Source organism: Pyrus communis, chromosome 6 (genome assembly GCF_963583255.1).
Source record: "Pyrus communis chromosome 6, drPyrComm1.1, whole genome shotgun sequence".
NCBI classification, from domain to species: Eukaryota; Viridiplantae; Streptophyta; class Magnoliopsida; order Rosales; family Rosaceae; genus Pyrus; species Pyrus communis.
This window is the reverse complement of record NC_084808.1, coordinates 27,075,144-27,094,357: the sequence shown is the minus strand read 5'-3', so window position 1 is coordinate 27,094,357 and position 19,214 is coordinate 27,075,144. Positions and strand designations below refer to the sequence as shown.

Genomic DNA, 19,214 nt, shown 5'->3' with positions numbered 1-19,214 from the left:
TATATAACCTTTCATAACTACTCAAAAGCTCATACTCAAAAGTAATGAATTTCGCAGTACATATTTCAATTACAAACCGCAAATAAAGTGGAATTCAAATTGATAAACTGGCAGAGGAAAATGCATTAACATTTTCATGTTATCTGCCTTGATGACAATATTCATGAGTATTGAGATTTTATAGAAATAGATAATGAAATGGGTGAGAAAATAATAAAGAATGTTCATCCTTTTTCAATCAAGAGCAATCCAAAACAGAACTAAAAAGAACCCATCTTTCAATTTTAGCTCTTTGACACCATTGAAAAAACATTACAATAAAATTTTGCATATCGTTACTTATCATTCTTCAGAAGCATTTTTATGATTTCTAGGCATATTTAAAAAAAAAGAAGGTAGAAATATGAATCCAAACAACCTCCAATGGATACGCTAATAGGATCGTTAGCCAACCACTAAATACTTCCAAAGATTGTCTCTGTTACATGCATCTCCGAGACACCCCCCCCCCCCACGGCAGGCGAGAAAAGGGAAGGCAAAAATCAAAATTTGCTTTTGCCTTGCTTTACTGAAAGTTTAAACTAAAATATTGTCTTAATTTGAAATCCGTCAAGGGCTATAGCTATCCCCTAAACTACCATGTTACCCAAAATTCTTTTATCAGCAACGTAGAAAAGCATTAAACCACCCCCATTCGAATAAATCTCACACAAAACCCAAGAAAGAACAATGCAAAGAATAGTAGAAAAATATTGAAAGACATGATTTACCTGAACGTTCACAATGAAGAAGAATTCTCGCCAATCATGCACCGCATATTTCTACATAACAAAAAAATTGCAAAAAATATGAGTCACGTTTTAATCACCATTTCTAACAACTATTCAATAAAGGATCAAACAACATATAACAATTTGAGAAAAAAAGGGAACTAAATTTAAGTTGAGTAGGGTAAATAATTGAAGTGACCTTGAGACATTTAAGGTAAGATTTTTGTGTAGTGTTGAGCCATATAGCAGGAACAATTGATATGCAACACATTTAGCCCATGTGTTGTTGTGGGAATGTCAAATGGATCATAAATATTGTAAGTGTTCAAATAAGGGAAACTTCTGAACAAACTATCAGTTGACATGAAAGTTCCTTATAGGAAGGAATTGTTATGATGCGGCTACTATTGAGATGATTGTGAAACTGATCATGTTCAACTGGCTATATTTAAGCATTGATAAAATGAGGATTACATCTATGATTGCCATGTTAATTTTTATTATGATTTTTCTCATAACCTTAAAATAGGGCCAATAATTTCGACTCACCATCCCCCTTTAGCACAGAGCAACTCGCTTCCTTTGTTAACATACCAAAATAACACGCTCCTATTGAGGAATGACTCTAATGCCACACAACTGAAACATTACAAAGACAATTATAGAAAAATCCATTAATCCCTAGCTTTCATTTATCCAAAAGCATTTCGCATATTCATCATCTCTCTGATCATGAAAAATTTAAATTAATAATAATCACTCAAATCATATTACAATATATCACAAACTATGCCATCTGATAATCGATAAATTTAAAATGAAAACCATAATCTGAAATGTCCTAATTTTCACAAACACTTTCACAAAAGCCAAACAAAAAAAAAACAAAAGGAGATGAATGAGAATCGAGTAATTACCATGTCCGGATTTGGATGAGGAAGGAAGAGAAGGCCATGATCGGCGCTCAGTCTTCCTCTTCTTGTAATTTATGTTCCCCTTTCAAATTTCAAAAACAAAAAAACCACCCATACTTGATTCCCATAAAATAAAAATAAAAATAAATAAATAAATAAACCTGGTATAAAAATTTCATGACACCTATAAAAATCCACCGTGCATAGTTCTTTTAATTCTATCACAGAAACTTCATTTTAAACTAACCTTTACACAATCCTAATCATTTGTGAATTACCATATTCTTATCATTATTTCAACGTCTTCTTATATATAGGGTGAGCTCAGACCAGTCACTAAAGTTGCTAATGTATTAGGCATGACTTACAATATTCTTCAGTGTCATCCCCATTCCATTTCTTCCCAAAACCTAGGTATTCGGTGCCAGAACTCCATCTTCTCAGTTGTTGCATATCTTCTTGCAAATAAGTCATTGACTTCTCACACCTAGAGACCAAGCCATCACGCTGCAAACGCGAGCATCTCTGATCAGCATCAAAGGGGGTTGGCTTGGAAAATGATAACTGAGCATCATTCAAGGGATTATTCTGTAGCGATGTGCCTACTCTGGATGATGCCAAAGTGGCCCCTTGAATAGGTAATGAAGGTAGTCATCCATCGAGCCCTTGGACAGGTGCACTGTACTGCATGAACATGAGAAATGAAAAACAAATAAGAATTATAAAAAATAAAGTGAATCAAACCCATGGATCTTATTGGAATTACTTTCATAAAAGCTTAAGCATTTTGGAAAGAACATTTTCATTTAAAAATAAATTTTAATGTCTTTCTATTCAAGTATGTTGGCCCAAAATTAAAAGTGATAGATGCTTTCAAACAGTTTACTTTGTACCTATCATTAACATTACAATTTTTTAGAAGTAATGTAGACGGATTTGTTTAGTTGCATCAGGCTCCTCAGTTTCCAACTGACATGCCAATTTATGATCCACTGCCCTTTCTTTTCAGACAATAAATCTAAAACATTGATATAACCAAATGTATCCGATAATAGAAAACTACGTAAATTTCCTAGGAGAGTTCATGAACAGAAGAACTGACAAAGTATTGAGTTGATCATGGCTTTTATACCTAACCCAGTGAACAGCTGCTGGAAGAAGTATCTCAGGAATAAGCAATATTATAATGGATTGCTCGGAAGCGCATATTCTTCAAATTCCTCATCGCAAGGACAGCAGCAAAGAGCACCCATCTCTACATTTCCACCAATATATACAAAAAAGTCAAAATTTGAGTTTCTGAAGACAAATCACACTTAAAACGGGCTCACCATCTCTTATTACTTATTCACAATGTATAGTAAGATCCAATATCACATTCATACACAATAGTATCTAGTACTAAAGCTCTTTCAAGTTTCACTCCAAAACCTCAAGTTACAGCTATAGATTATAATGACATTCATACACGATAATATTTAGTACTAAAGCTTTTTCGAGTTTCACTCCAAAACTCAAGTTACAGCTTTGTATTATAATGTTTCCCCTAGACAATGATCATTCACATTCAACAAAAGCATTCCAGCTGCTTCATTGATAAAGATTCATCAGCTATTTAACTCTACAAATAAGATAAACATAGAAAATTTAAAAAGAAACAGAAATAACCACACAAACAGGCACGGCAACATATATTTTAAAACAAACAAAACCAAGTCACAAACACGCTTGATTTTTCATCCAGCGATCAAAATCAAACCACATCTATAAACCATGAAATAGTACATATGGAAATCAAATGTGATCGTCATCTAAAACTCGATAAATTAATTGTCAACATAAAAAATTACCTCACATCTTCACTTCTCTTCTGCTTTGGCATCAGCAGGTTGACTTCTAGGTTAACGAAGTCCTGAAAACAAAATAACGAAAAACGTTTACCGGTCCAACATTTCAACATGTGGTTTTGGTAAGTATGACATTTCAACATAAACGTGATATAGAAGACAGATATCCACATGTCATTTCGTTTGTTTAGAACCAACAAAAAGGTCAAATATAAGAGAATTAAACCAATTTAAAACAGTAAATTAGTCTCCCAATAAAGGAGAACATAAGCATGATATACAAAGATCGAAAGGCACTTTTAATTTGGTTTCCTCAAAAGCAATGAAAATAATGCTAAATCAAATTGAATTGAACAAAGTGGAAACGGGATAAATGAAGATTTGAAATTGCTTACATCTCTATCATATCCCGCATTTCCCTTACAAAATAAACAATTATGAATAGAGTACATGAAAATCAGCACAGCAAAAAAAACCCTATTGTTTATTATGCTGAACAATTACGAATACAGAAAACCATATAAAACAGTTCCTAATTACAGACTTAATACATACAATGGCCTTAAAAAAAAAGGCAAAATCTAATCAATTTCATCCAAATTCAATATTATATATCAAAGACACAATCTTTCGATATCCTAAACCAAAATTATCATACAAAAACCATAAATTTTCCGAATTTGCAAGCAGCAAGTCAATCTCTCTCAATTCCTAAACAAATTCTCAGAATTCTAGAATCCAAATTGTAATCTTCGATAATTTTTTAAAGAAAATCAAGAAATTATACCTTCCATCAACTAACATACCACTCCTCCTTCTCCACAAAGAAAGCATTGAACTTTTCCAATTTGTTCTCCAGCAACTTCACGAAATTGGTGACGTCCTTGGAAACCTCACCAGCTTCACTGACTTTGCATACTAAATCTCTGTCATCGGCCAATATGGGCTGTTTAGTAGAGATTTGCCTTCGTCTCTAGGATAGATCAGCGTCAGCTGCTTCTTCAAGTCCTTGTACGACAGATGAAGAATGGGTTAGAGATTAGTTTGATTAAGAATTAACTCACCTATTATTGATTAAGAATTAATCCCAACCATGCCAGCTCTCCACTCTCAATTCACTTATTATTGATTAAGAATTAACTCCTAAAATTAATTAACAAAACCCATTACTCAAAAATCCAAACTTTATAAGGAAAAAAAAGTAAATACTGGTAAAGCTCAATTAAAAAATGAATAGGAAATTGACACTGAGAAGAAACATAGTAGGGAGCACCTTATCGTCTTCAAAACCACCTTATTCGATTTTTCCTTGTTGATGATCTTGTCAAATCTACAAAAAAAAAAAAAAAAAAAAAAAAAAAAAACAAATTCAATTAATCAAACAGCTTACATTATTTCTGAATAAAAAAGTGATGGAAAATACACGGTTGGCCGAACATGCCGTCTTTGAAAGCAGAAGAATTTGAGATTCAATTTGGGTGGAAATGGGCACTGCTGGAAGGGAAAATAACACTAATAAAAACCAAAACTATTCCAACTAAACCTATACCCCAACCAAGCACAACCAAATGCACACTAATCACATTTGTAACTATAGAAATAGGGAACCAAACAGATATAACAAATGTAATATCATTGGTTCAAAAATATTAAAGGAGCTATAGGTCGTAGTGTAGCATGCAAAAGTGCTACTACTCTGAATTTCCAACATTCTCAACAGATCTCTAACTTTCCATATGTATTTAAATTGAAACTAAGAGATCATTTTTCCGCACACTGATTATTTGAGATTCGCTACAAAAATGAATCCATAACTTACTTACGTTTCAAAATGCACTCTAACATCCATTAATCTAAACATAATTTCTTGAGCAAAGCAAACAATTCAATCTCATTCCTCCATAAATGTCCTTGTTTTATTACTTCATAGGGTTAATTTCTTCCAAAAGATTCACAGCCAATGGTTTCCAACATTAAAATATAACAACATGTTGAACACATTAAACAAACAGTTTTTCCAATTACTAAATAGTTTTATTAAACGGGAAATAAGGTTATTTTCTTGTCACAGAAATAGCATTTACAATGTATCAAAGCAAGTGGTGGTTACTAAAATGAATATGTTAGCATACTCTTATAGCATAAAATCTAATAACCTAAATGATAGTGTTTCAATTGATATCAACAATTAGAAACAACACAATTGCAAACATAAAGTTAGGTGATTTCATGGTTAAAAACCATGTAAACCACCTAGACATAAAGAAATAAAAAATAAATGAAAATTAAGGACTGACTTGAGCTTGGAGTCCACATAATGCTTTTAAGAGTAGCAAATGTTCTTTTGGACTGAGTTCTGTTGGAGAGAGTTCCTTGTAATAAGATATCTCCTCTCTGCACAAACAGCAAAATGGCAAAAATGGTTAGTTTGTCTAAAGAATGAAACCAGATTAAATACAGTGAATGGCGCTAAGATGAATAAAACTGAAACAAACACCCATAATTTATAATTAAGCTAAGCAAATCACAGCAAGCACAACACAATGACAACAATATGAACTTTCAAATAACATAACATCTATCAACTACTCTACACATGATTTTCAAAAATGGATAACTAACCTGTAATTTAGAAACTTATGTCGTTCACTCGCTTACTGATTAAGTGTCTTAAGTTTGGGAAGAGTATTCCATGAGCTGCAAAACACAGTGAAACAAAGATCAAACAAAGACAAAAAGTAGTTGAATGAATCATAATTTTGCCAAATTGTATGGCCATATGGTACAATGGGGGATCGTGACAGGCCATGGATATTTATGTTGACCTCAAACCTCACAAATCATATATAATTCCTTAAGAACCATATGTAATTTATCAACAAACAAACAGCTAAAAGCCAGCCCTGCAACTAATTATCTCACAAATAATGATTGTGTGCATATCTAAGATAAAATTGAACCAGATTCAAAGAATTATTCGGAGAGTTCTTTCATAGCTTTCATATGGTCATCAATTAAGTTTTGCAGAATTTATGTCTCATACTTCTTAGCAATGAAAGAAACACAAATAGCACTCATACTCAGAACAAAAAATAATGTTTAATTTCTTCTAATAATGTTCTTGAGGGAGAGAATGAAACTGGAAATTTATATTTTGGAGATTTTAGTGCACACATACATACCAACATGTGCAAGGAAAGCAGTCTGAATTTGAATTGCAGCTATATCCTCAATTGGCAATCCAAGAATAAAACAGAAACCTATTCCTTATCGAGAACTACAGGGCTTGACTAAGAACATGCAACCATAATTGATGTTCTAGATTCTTATATTGAAAATTTTAAAGGACCAAAAGTGCATTACTCTCTCGGCTAGACTGTGGTTATATGTAGCTTGTACCCTTCTTGCCCTGACATGGATATAGTCTTGCTTGGGTGGCTCGGAAGGTTTAGAGCTTTCTTCAGCTGGCTTGTTGTCACCAGCAGCTGAACTTTCTTCAACTTCAGCCTTCAAACTGCCATTTTCATTACTAGATCCTGCTAATTTCACCCGTTTTCCACCTGAATCTTTCTGTTCGTGAACAAACAGGGCAAAGAAAACAATAAACAACGATACAAAAAATTCAAGACCAATCAAACAACATACAAACAGACATCAATAACTGAAAATCATGCAGCTTAACTCGCTTAACGACACACATCACGCCATTTTCAGATGCATTAACATTAAAAATCAAGTCTTTACATATAGCTAAGACAGTAGAATCGCAACTTCAGAATTTCCTAATAGGACATGGATTCTATAACATTAGATAAAATTATCTATACTACACATATGCAGATCAATTCCAGATAAATTAAGATCAAATCAAGGTATGGAATATATCAATTTAGGGTTGGAAAATCACCTTGAAATTTCAGTGGACATAGAGTGAGCAAGAAAGCCGAGAGACAGAGACAGTGAGAGATATGGGAGAGAGAGATATGGTTTGAGAGATGCAGAGTCTTAGAGCCGGCTTCCCTCAACCTCTTGCGTTGTCCCCATCACCTCGATCCAATCGAATCATAGAGGCTCGATCCGATCGAAACGAAGCACAGCCTCTCTCCCCTTTGAAATCTAAAATCCCCACCCAAAAAACCACGCATGGGCCTCCATGACGCAAACGATGGAGTAAGACGACATAGGCGAGGGAAGGCAGACGGCGGTGAGAAGAGGATAGGATGGACGCGAGACCGTCTGTGTTGTTCTCGTCGGGTCTGTGAGACGGAAGAGGCAAGGAGGGTTTGAGAAGGAAACGAAAAAGACCGCCTTTACCATCGTTCTTCCTTCCCACGATCATCAACACATATGCATCAAGATTAACGGTAGAGAGGGCCAGTGGTAGTCTTGTAAATAAACTGAAATGTCTTACAAAACACTGTTCATTTCTACAGTGCAATTTTGCCAGCTTCTTTAGACTAAAGTAATGTTCTTAAACAAATCTAATTGTGCATAACAACGAACCAAATTATCAATCAAACGACAATGTCAATTTATCACGATAGATTGAATCAAATTAGATTAGAGTAGAACCCAGTTTAAAGAAATGTATAGAATTTTAAAGGAAGAGTTACAGAAGAAAAGATTGGATTGAGGAATTAACAAGAAAAATAAAAACAATAGAATCCATGCTCTTCACCGGTTAGTGTAAATAGTATTGTTTATAAAAAAAAATTTACAAATTAATATATATTTTTTTATTTGGTCAATGTTCAACTTAAAATCATCTGGATGGCAAACTAACGGACAAATCGGGACATCAACACTGTGATGACATAAGTACCCTTAAATTTCATGGGCGCCGTCATCAATTAGAGTGTCAGTTGAGGGTAAAATCGCGATAAAAAACCGCAAGCCGAAATCAAAACAGGGAAGGGGAGAGCACTCTTCACTAATTTCCGTTGCGATCGCAGAGTCGAAGGCACTGAGAAAAATCCAAATTTCAATAGCCGTTGTACGGACATTCGAATTAGGGTTTTCAAGAATTCGCCCAATTTAATTTCTTGTATTGCTGCTCATTGTTATACGGAACTAGGGTTTCTTCGTGGCGGATGATGTTCACGCCACAAAGGAAGGCGTCGACGGCGGCTCTGTCGCTGACGCCGAGGAGCGGCGGCGTCGTTTCGAACCCTAGGAATACTGGGAAGGGTAAAGCGGCGGCGCTTGTCGATGGTCCGCCTCCGCCATTGGGCTCGCTGAGTGAGAACGGGCCTTATACGACTGCTGGATTAGATACCGGTGATATGGACGACTGGAGAGCGTTCAAAGAGGCTGGCTTCCTCGATGAGGCGTCTATGGAGCGCAAAGACCACCAAGCGCTCGCCGAGAAGGTCTCTAAGCTTCAAACAGAGGTTAGCCACTTGATTCTGGGTTTATCGAATGAGATTACAAGAACCGTTATTAATATCTTGTGCAACATTTGTACACAACACAATATTCTGAATATATAATGATATATTTGTTGTTGGGCAGCTTTTTGATTACCAGTATAATATGGGGCTTCTCCTGATTGAGAAGAAAGAGTGGGCATCGAAGAACGAAGAATTGAGTCAAGCATTGGCGGAAACCCAGGAGATTCTTAAACGCGAACAATCTGCACACTTAATTGCAATATCTGAGGTTGAGAAGCGGGAGGAGAATTTACGGAGAGTATTGGTTGCTGAGAAGCAGTGTGTAGCTCAGGTGTGCTAGCTTTGTTGTCTGTCAATTTGTGTAATGAAATTTTGTTTGTCAATGTGTATTAATTTTTTGTCACTGCAGCTGGAAAAGACTTTGCGTGAAATGCACGAGGAGCATGCCCAAATAAAGCGCGAGTCTGAAGCAAAGATGGCTGATGCAAATTCATTAGTTGTGGGAATTGAAGAGAAGTCTTTGGAGACAGATGCAAAGTTGTGTGCTGCCGAGGCCAAGCTTGCTGAGGTCAATAGAAAGAGTTCAGAGTTGGAGATGAGATTGGAGGAGGTGGAGGCACGTGAAAGTGTGCTTCGAAGAGAGAAGCTTTCCTTAAGTACAGAGTATGTTTTTACGACCATGACACTTGCATTTAGGATATGCAGGATCCTAATATATATAGTTGTTCTGTTCTTTGCTGAATGCGAGACATCTTCCATTTATGATGTAGTCTGTGTTTATATTCTGGAGCATTTGGCTTTTAAATTTAATTTGACTTGTTCTTAATTTTGTTAGGCAAGAGGTACACAAGACAACTTTTTACAAACAAAGGGAAGACTTGAAAGAATGGGAGAGGAAGTTACAAGAAGGGGAAGAGAGGTTATGCAAGCTTCGGAGAATTTTGAATGAGAAAGAGGAGAAGTCAAATCAAAATGAAATGATTATGAAGCAAAAAGAGAAGGACATCGAAGAAGGGCAAAGGAAGATTGAAGCTTCGAACACTATGTTGAAAGAAAAGGAAGCGGATGTGAATAAACGGCTAGATGACTTAGTATCAAAGGAAAAGGTGTCTCTCGTATAGATGAGTTTATTTATTTATTTTTTTCTTTTCAGAAATGTATATTTGCAGCTTTGTTCATTTGACTGATGTCAATTTGGTTGCAGGAAGCTAATTCTTTGAGGAACATATTAGAGTTGAAGGAGAGGGAATTACATGAATTTGAGCAAAAACTAAGTTCGAGAGAAAATGTGAGTCCTAACTCTTAAACTCCTGATATTTATTTTTATGTAACTTATGACTCATAAAATTATATCTTCTGTTTTTCAAAGGGTTATATGTTTGTTTTCTAAATGGGTACGTTTGTGTAAAACATATTGAATGAATGCAATGTAAATGGGCTACATTTATGAGACCTGATGCCACTTGTCAAAAAAAAAAAAAAAATTCTGTTTAGAAGGGCTTGAATGTTTATTTTCATACAATTTGTCTAGAAATCTGATATGGTCTCTCACAGGTGGAGATTCAGGAGGTGCTGGACAAGCACAGATCTGTTCTCAATACAAAAATGCAGGACTTTGAGTTGGAAATGGAAGAAAGGAGGGAGTCCCAGAACAAGGAACTAAGGATCAAGGTTGACAGGGTGGAACAAAAGGAGCTGGAAATCAGCCACAGGGAAGAAAAGTTGTTGAAGAGGGAACAAGCACTGCATGAGAAATCAGAGAGGTTGAATGAGAAGAATAAGGAACTTGAAACAAAGCTGAAAACTTTGAAGGCGAACGAGAAAACCATCAAAGTTGATGAGAAAACTTTAGAGGTGGAAAGGCAACAACTACTTGCTGATATAGAGTGTCTTCAGAATCTTAGAGATGAAATTCAGAAGATAAAGGATGAAAACCTTCAACTGGAGCTCCATATTCGTGAAGGGAGAAAGAAGCAGGTAATTACTCAGGAAGAGAGGGCAGAGCACCTCCGTTTGCAGTCAGAATTGCAGCAGGAAATAAAGACTTATAGACTTCAAAATGAGTTGCTCTTGAAGGAAGCTGAAGATTTAAAGCAGCAGAGGGAAAAGTTTGAGGAAGAGTGGGAGGATTTGGATGAGAGAAAAGCTGAAATTAGCAGAGATCTGAAGAAAATTGTTGAAGAGAAAGAAAAATTAGAAAAATTACAAGGCATGGAGGAAGAAAGGCTGAAAAAGGAGAAAGATGCAATGCAAAATTACATACAGAGGGAGCGGGACAGTCTCAAGCTTGAGAAAGAATCATTTGCGTCTCAGATGAGGAATGAGCAGTTAGCGTTAGCTGAAAAGGCCCAATTTGAACATAGTCAAATGGTTCAAGATTTTGAGTCACAGAAGAGGGATCTTGAGGCAGATATGGAGAATAGGGAGCAGGAAATTAAGAAACGCCTGCAGGAAATGGAGAGAGCATTTGAGGAGGAGAAGGATAGAGAACATGCTAAAATTAATTACTTGAAGGGAGTCACTGATGAGCAAAGGGAAGAATTAAGATCTGAAAAGCATAGAATGGAAAAGGAAAGGGAAGAACTTGCTCTGAACAAGAAGCAACAAGAAGTTAATCAACTTGAAATGCGCAAAGACATTGGTCAGCTTGCTATGCTTAGCAAGAAGATCAAGCAGCAGCGGGAACAGCTTATTGAGGAAAGACGACACTTCCTTTCTTTTGTTGAGAAGCTTAAAAGTTGCAAGGACTGTGGAGAAATGACAAGGGAATTTGTACTTTCTGATCTCCAAGTACCGGGAATGTACCAAGTTGAGGCTGTTTCTCTGCCAAGGCTCAATGATGAACTTTTAAAGAACTCTTCGGCTGATTTAGGTGTTCCTGATTTGGAATACACAGAATCAGGATGGGGAACGTCTTTGCTGCGCAAATGCAAGGCAATGGTTTCTAAAGTTTCTCCAATAAAAAAAATGGAGTATATTACTGATGCAGGGTCTTCGGAGTTGCCCCCACTATCCGCTATTCAGGTTAATGTTGAAGAGAAAAGAATCGAATCTAATATGCTTATCAATGAGGGAGAAAGAAGGCACATCGGTCATGAAGACGAGCCTGGGCCATCTTTTAGGATGCTTAATGACTCTAGTGCTCAACCACTACCATCTGATAACACCACCAAGGAAGTGGATGATGGGTATGCTCCATCAATTGATGATCATAGCTTCATTGACAGTGAGGTTAAAGATGTTCCAGATGATTCCGGGCAATCTGAGATAAAGAGTGGTCGGCAACAACCGGCTAGGGGACGCAAGTCCAGACTGTCTAGGACACGCACAGTGAAGGCAACAGTTGAAGAGGCAAAGAAATTTCTCGGAAATACTCCAGAAGAACCATCAAATGCAAGTATGCTGCCTAATGATAGTAGTTACAATTATGAAGAAATTCAGGGAGCGTCCAGTTTTGCTGAGAAAGCAAATAGTAGCATTGGGAGAAAACGAAGGCGTGCTCAGAGCTCTAGGATTACTGAAAGTGAGCAAGATGATTGTGACAGCGAAGGACGTTCGGGCAGTGTCACAACAGCTGGTGGGCGCAGGAAGAGGCGACAATCCATTGCTTCTTCCGTACAAACACCTGGAGAGCAGCGATATAACCTCAGACATCGCAAGACGTAAGTTGCTTAATGTGTGTATGAAATTATATGGCATGGTGACGGCAAAATGTGGAAGTAAATAATAAATTAGTGTTTGCAGTTTCTGTGGCGTGATCATAATATTAGGGCCAACTTGGGTCAAGGTTGTATATCTATATAGACTTGTTGTCAGCCTCTCATTCTTCATGCATCGTTGCATTTGTTTTCAATCAACTTAAGGTTTAACGACAACTGGATATCAACATGGTTGAACGCTGGATTATCTTTTTGCTTTGGGTGCTTATGTTTATATAAAATTGTTGGGCTTTTTTTTCCCTTATCAATTTTAGTTTGAGAATATTGATATTTTGATGGATACACCAAGTACGGATTTGAATGTCAAACTTCTGGTAAATCTTATCACTGTAGTCTATTTGATTCTTTTCCTTTTTGGGTTACAAAGAACCGTTCTTTGACCCATTTCTGTTCTTGCCATGGAATATTAGCTGAGCACTTCAATTGTCCAGGTCCTTTCAGTTAATGCATGAAATAAAATGTTTGTTAGATCCCAGAATAATCTATCCAATAGTCTTCACTAGGTGCACGTTCTGTTGTCCAGACAAATGATTTCCTAACCAGCTTCGGGTTAGTCCTGGAGTGACAATTTCACTGACCGTTATTCTGAAATTATTGTTCCTTGATCGGGGAAAATCATTCGGAAGTTGTCTAAAAAGAGAAATTTTTAGTTCAGTTATTTGTACTTATATTGGTATGGAGAATACATTTGGTTCTTTCTGATAGTTTGGGAATGTATATAATCGTAGAAAAAAAATTAAAGGAAGATGGTAAACAGGGATAAACTTATACAGCTAATCATTGAACTACCGAAGTATCTGTATGTGGAAGACGTGAATTTTTACGGTTTTACTTGTGACCTCATCTGTCATAAACTGTCCAAATCAAGGGATCTTGCACGATGTGTCGAGTGTGGGCATTTTCTATGCTGTACCATGTGAGGAAGTGTTTGGTTTTTCTAAATTTATCTATGAATGTTGATCAGTACAGGATCAGTCACAGCAGCACCAGCCACGGCTGACCTGAAGAAGAGAAGCAAGGAAGAAACTGGAGGTGGTGGTGTAGAACCAATTCCTGAATCTGTTTCTGTGTCATCGTTGGGGACGGCTGGTGAGAATGGGCAAACTAAACAATTGATGCAGGTCTCTACATTAAAAGGTGCAGAATTCTCACAGGAGCGGGTTGTGAGGGTAATGTCCCCCTTACCTTTTACGGTGTCTTGTACTTTGTGACGGTTATATCTGAAACGTCTAGAACTATGTGAATTAGGTCTGTTAACCTCTGTTTCTTGTACTGCAGTTTAGAACACCAACAGCCACCGTTGATGACAATGCTGAAGCCGATGCAGCCAAATCAGTTGAAAATACAGATATGAGCGTGGAAGATATTGGTACACCGGAATCTGGTGGCGGCAACAATACAAATGGCAAGAGCGACGATGACTATGATGATGAGGACATTGAAGAGCGTCCTGGCGAGAAGTCAATAGGAAAAAAGATCTGGACTTTCTTAACGACGTGATGGCGAAAACCAGTTTCTATTTACCATTTTACCGAAAACTTTGTAATGACTAGCTTCAGTTTGTGTGATTTCTTAGCTGCTTTTTGTTTTCTCATTTTCGTTGTAATTCCAATGTTGAAATGGCGATTTCTTCGCCCTTTTGAAGTCTTTTTAGTTTTTGCTCTTCTTTTGGACGGGTGGAAACATGGCTGAAGATATTATTACCAGCTTGTAACGGGTTTACTGCTAAATAGCGCCTCGAATCTCGATTCAATAATATAATGTCATGTCAGGTAAACCTCAGACGAGTATAAGATCTTACCGTCCCTCTACCAACACAAACTAAGGAAAAAAAACCCGTATAATTATTCAATAATTACAATCCTCAAATGAATACCAATAAAGAAAGTCTCTAACTATTAATTATGAAGTCTAATTTAATGGGATTAGTGAAAACAAACAAGAAAGATGAAACTACAAATCAAAGACCCATATCTCTCTACTCTTCACATTTACCTACAAAAGCTTGCGCAGAAAAGGACTTATCATCCTATTGTACTAGGCCTGCCCAGAAAACAATTAAGTAGAGTTCGGCCTATGCCTTCTGATAGCTCTCCATTTCTCAGACATGGATTGTCTGCACTTTCAGTTTCGGTGCCTTCCCGTGCCCTTCTGTTTTGTGTGATCATGGTTAAGCCACATCAACATTTTATATTATTTTTTTATAGAGATAATAAGACAAAAATGAATAATAATATAAAATGTTAACGTGGCTTAATCGTGACTATACAAACAGAATGATAGGGAGGGCAGACAATCCTTGTCCCCATTTCTCTCCCTCCCTCCCTCCCTCCGTGTATCCCCACTCTCTCTAGTCAGACACTCTGGTCCTCTTCCCCTCCTCTGCTCCCCTTAAAAACCCTGCTTTTATTTTAAGAAATTTTAACGAAAAACTCCCAGTACTATTCATTTTAACGAAAAATCATATTTTTACACTAAAAAGGCAATCATGTACTATTCACTTTACCCTTTATTTTGTATTCATCATTAAAACTCAAAATTTTCAAACCATTTTCATTAGTTTTTCTTTTATTTTATGGCTTTTTAATGGTCATGAGATTGACATAACCTGGTTATTGAGATTTAAAATCGATAGAAGTCGTCATTGAGTTTGTCCACTATCAATCATTTTGATCCTTTAAAAATCTCTATTAAATAAGAATAAAATAATAAAAATATTCTCAATTTTTATCAAATCATTTTGCCCATTGTTTATTAGATTGAAGGTAATTTTGTCATTTGATCCTTATTTAACAGAGATTTTTCACGGAATGGCCAAAATAATTAATGGTGGATAAAATCACTTCTATATATTTCAAATCTCAGAAACCAAAATGAAGAGTTATGCCAATCAAGAACCGTTTTGTCTAAAATGCCCTTTATTTAATTTTTCCACAGCTGCTTGTGCTTCTTAACCATTATTTCCTTCATATTCCTCTTCTACTAAAATACAAACTTGTCCATACAAATTGATTTCATATAATTTCATGACTGAAAGTCAAATTATTTTCCATTTTGGTATGGGAATAGTGAGTAAGTAGTACAATTATGTTGATGTGTTTGTCAACATTCCAATGAGAGGTATATGTTTAGGACAAAATTATATGCCACCTTTTATAACGGGATTTTAAGCTAATCTTTAACTATTATACTAGAAAATAACAAGTATGCCAATATCTATTTAGTTTGGAATACTGGAATACCCTCAAAGTTTTGTTTTTTTTCACATTCTAACTATATAATTACATCTTTCAAACGAAAGCGAGTCTTAGCGCAACAGAAAGGTTGATTCTTAGTGACCAAAGGTCACAAGTTTGAGTCGTTGAAAAAACCTTTTTGCAAAGCAAAAGTAAGGCTATATACGATAGACGTTCATTTCCCAACTCTAGCAAAGCCAAGAGCCTTTGTTGGCTTGAGATCACCCTTAATTATTTATTTCAAACAAAGGAAGGATGTTGTTTTGTTGGTTTTGGTAATGAAGAAGGGAATAGGTGGAACAAATGGTAAATACCATGGTTCAACTCCAAGATACACCATAACAGTATGAACTTGAAGCTGTTTCTAAGACCCATCTCAAGCCGTACAGTTTTTGCCCATCCTTATTTCGGAGATTCAATGCAGCTTTTGTCTTGTTCGTCGGTGTTTCAGACAGCACTTAAAAGCCCAAAAGCAGAAAGCCCCAACCTAGAGAAGAATCAGCATTGAGAGATAAGAACCCAACTTTTTGTCTTGCATGTACTTACATGCACCACCCTACTCCCTCTGTCTTTTGCATGGACGTTGGTCCCCTATTTCCTCTATGCCCTAAATCCTGCCAAACCCTAGAAATCCTCAACCCTTTACCATAACTAATCTCACAATCTTAACAACCCACCTCCCAACTACCACACCCTTTTATCCGACTAAAGTAACCATTCTTAATGGATATAATGATGATACAAGGCAACTAACTTTTCTTTTGACGAGACAGTCTCAATTGTGAGAAGAAATTAAACTTAAGTACAGTGTGATGAGCTCATTGTTTCAAACAAAAAATCTAAACGCATGCATGCGAAGTTAATGTATAAATTTGTCGTGTAACTATGTTGGTTAGAACACCAAATTAATTAAAGTAGAGTGATACCTATCTGATAACAGAGTCTCAAACACAAACTCTATTTTTTATAATTTAATTCAAATTAATTTATAATATTACTCGGATTAACGTAGAAGGATAATCAATAACAATAAATTAAAAGTATGACAAGACCATGACGAGATTGAAAGAAGAGCCGAATGCCTTTCGCTTTCTCCTTCAAGTCCTTAGTTACTACTGTCTTCTGATAATAATAACTATTATTTCTTTGATGCTCTTCGAGAACTGTGCTTTTGATCCTCTCTCTCTCTCTCTCTCTCTGCTCTATATACTTTCTTAGCTTTCCCATAAACATAACGAGTAGACTATAGAGCTCAGCTTTCTTGTTTCTGCTTCTGTATTTTCTCTCTTCTCTTCTTCCCTTTTTCCTTGAAACCCCATTTGGATCTTTCTCACATTCTGCTTGGAGCCTTGGGCCCCAAACCACGCGTGATTTTCTTCATATATATATATACATGTACACACACACATATATATAAAAGGGACGCGTTGATATTTCTCATGAAAATCACATCCATGCTTGTAGTTTCTGCTTCCTAAATCCATTTCTATTTTGGGTCAGTTTCTCATGTTTTCTTCTTCCCACGAACTCTAATCAAATTTCCCTCTAGATTTACCCTTTTGTATTGACTATTACCTCAAATCCATGAAGGGTTTTACTCCCATCAGTGTTGTGATTTTGGTAACCTTTCTGTTCTCTGTGGGTGCTTGGAGTTCTGAGGAAGCAGATGAAGGTGTAGCTCCAATGGAGAAAACGGAGCAATTAGCTCTGTACTCTGCAATCCAAGGCTTTGTGGGTAAATGGTGGAATGGCTCGGACCTCTATCCGGATCCTTGTGGGTGGACTCCTATACAGGTACTCTTTTTTAACCCCCACCAACACCATCCTGTACTGTTTCTCTGCAACATTGCTTAAATCCAAAGTTACCAGCTATATATTCCTTTTTGGTTTTTACTTGTACGGTTGTACTTGACATAAGGGAAAATGGCAATGTTGTATTTAACGGTTAGATGTGAACCGAAGAGTTTCAAGTTAACGGGTGAACCCGAGTTACTTAAAAGACAATGTATAGTATATTAGGGCTTTAAAACAAGTTCCAATTATTTGTACGGGGTTTTCATTTGAAGTCGATATATATTTTCAATGTTAGGATTCGGTCAGCTAACATTTTTGCGGGTTCGGAATTGGTCGAAAGTTTTAAGCATTTTTAGTTTTGATACGATGAGGTTTTAAATTTCTGTTGCAGGGGGTGTCTTGTGATTTGTATGATGGGGTTTGGTACGTGACCTCCATGAATATTGGACCTATTCTTGACAACTCCCTTGGTTGTTCCCCAAGTGCAAAATTTAGACCACAACTGTTTGATTTGAAGCACCTAAAGTCCCTGTCCATTTTCAATTGCTTCCTCTCACCCCACAAGCATCCAGTTCCGATCCCCTCAGAAAACTGGTGGAAGGTTGCCGGCAGCTTAGAATCACTAGAGTTTCGATCGAACCCGGGCCTCATTGGACAGATTCCTACAACCTTTGGCAGCCTCAGAAAGCTCCAATCATTGGTACTAGTGGAGAATGGATTAAGAGGTGGATTACCAACAAATATCGGTGAATTAGTCCGATTGAAGCGGCTAGTTCTTACCGGAAACTGGTTTACAGGCCAAATCCCCGATGGGTTTGGTGAATTGAATCAGCTGCTAATCCTTGATTTAAGTAGGAACTCACTGTCTGGGCCTTTGCCAATCACCGTTGGACGTTTGACTTCACTCTTGAAGCTTGACTTGAGCAGCAATCAACTGGAAGGGCAGCTGCCAATAGGGTTTGGTAATCTAAAGAAGTTGACTTTATTGGACCTCAGGAGCAACAATTTCTCAGGTGGATTGACCAAATCACTTCAAGAAATGCATTCCTTGGAGGAAATGGTTTTATCCAACAACCCAATTGGTGGAGACCTCAAAACCCTAGAGTGGCAAAACATGGAGAGTTTGGTATTTTTAGACCTCTCCGGATTAGGTCTAATTGGTGAGATTCCAGATTCAATTTCAAACTTAAAAAAGTTGAGATTTTTGGGTTTAAGTGACAACAAGCTCACGGGCAACCTCTTGCCAAAGATTGCAACTTTGCCCTGCCTCAGTGCACTCTACCTCAACGGCAACAACCTGACAGGGGAGCTTAAATTCTCTGAGTCGTTTTATCACAAAATGGGGAGTCGTTTTGGTGCTTGGAACAACCCTAATCTCTGCTACACCAGTGGAATGGTGCCAGCAGAGCATGTCCCAATTGGGGTGAGGCCATGTCAGCAGGAGGGGGAGGAGGTCACTTGATTTATAAAGATAACCCTTCTTTTTAGAACTATAGAATATAACTTCTCTAGTTGGAAGCAACCGTAACTTAGAATTTTATTGC

The 19,214-nt window shown here is 36.8% G+C and overlaps 2 protein-coding genes and 2 long non-coding RNA genes across 5 annotated transcripts; 2 read left to right on the top strand and 2 right to left on the bottom strand.

Moving 5' to 3' along the window:
• Positions 1-2,060: 2,060 nt before the first annotated feature.
• Positions 2,061-3,598, bottom strand: LOC137736631 (uncharacterized). Its single transcript, XR_011068781.1, has 3 exons — positions 3,535-3,598; positions 2,817-2,939; positions 2,061-2,368 (listed from the first exon to the last, which is right to left on the bottom strand). It is a non-coding gene; the product is annotated as an uncharacterized lncRNA (long non-coding RNA).
• Positions 3,599-4,317: 719 nt separating this feature from the next.
• Positions 4,318-7,084, bottom strand: LOC137736648 (uncharacterized). The gene is made up of 5 exons (XR_011068783.1): positions 6,895-7,084; positions 6,154-6,228; positions 5,829-5,925; positions 4,805-4,861; positions 4,318-4,539 (listed from the first exon to the last, which is right to left on the bottom strand). It is a non-coding gene; the product is annotated as an uncharacterized lncRNA (long non-coding RNA).
• Positions 7,085-8,433: 1,349 nt separating this feature from the next.
• Positions 8,434-14,409, top strand: LOC137737382 (nuclear matrix constituent protein 1-like). 2 transcript variants are annotated; one of them, XM_068476836.1, is made up of 8 exons: positions 8,434-8,921; positions 9,043-9,252; positions 9,331-9,584; positions 9,757-10,027; positions 10,126-10,209; positions 10,476-12,583; positions 13,605-13,809; positions 13,919-14,409. In XM_068476836.1, exons 1-8 carry the CDS (start codon positions 8,622-8,624, stop codon positions 14,138-14,140), a joined length of 3,654 nt encoding a protein of 1,217 aa, XP_068332937.1. In that variant the 5' UTR covers positions 8,434-8,621; the 3' UTR covers positions 14,141-14,409. The 2 variants fall into 2 exon arrangements, with proteins under 2 accessions (XP_068332937.1, XP_068332938.1); XM_068476837.1 differs by lacking the exon at positions 13,919-14,409 and having other exon boundaries at positions 13,610-13,780.
• A 2,660-nt stretch (positions 14,410-17,069) lies between these two features.
• LOC137735927 (piriformospora indica-insensitive protein 2-like) lies at positions 17,070-19,214 on the top strand. Its single transcript, XM_068475280.1, has 2 exons — positions 17,070-17,670; positions 18,062-19,214. The coding sequence occupies exons 1-2, from the start codon at positions 17,461-17,463 to the stop codon at positions 19,130-19,132; spliced, it is 1,281 nt and encodes a 426-aa protein (XP_068331381.1). The 5' UTR covers positions 17,070-17,460; the 3' UTR covers positions 19,133-19,214.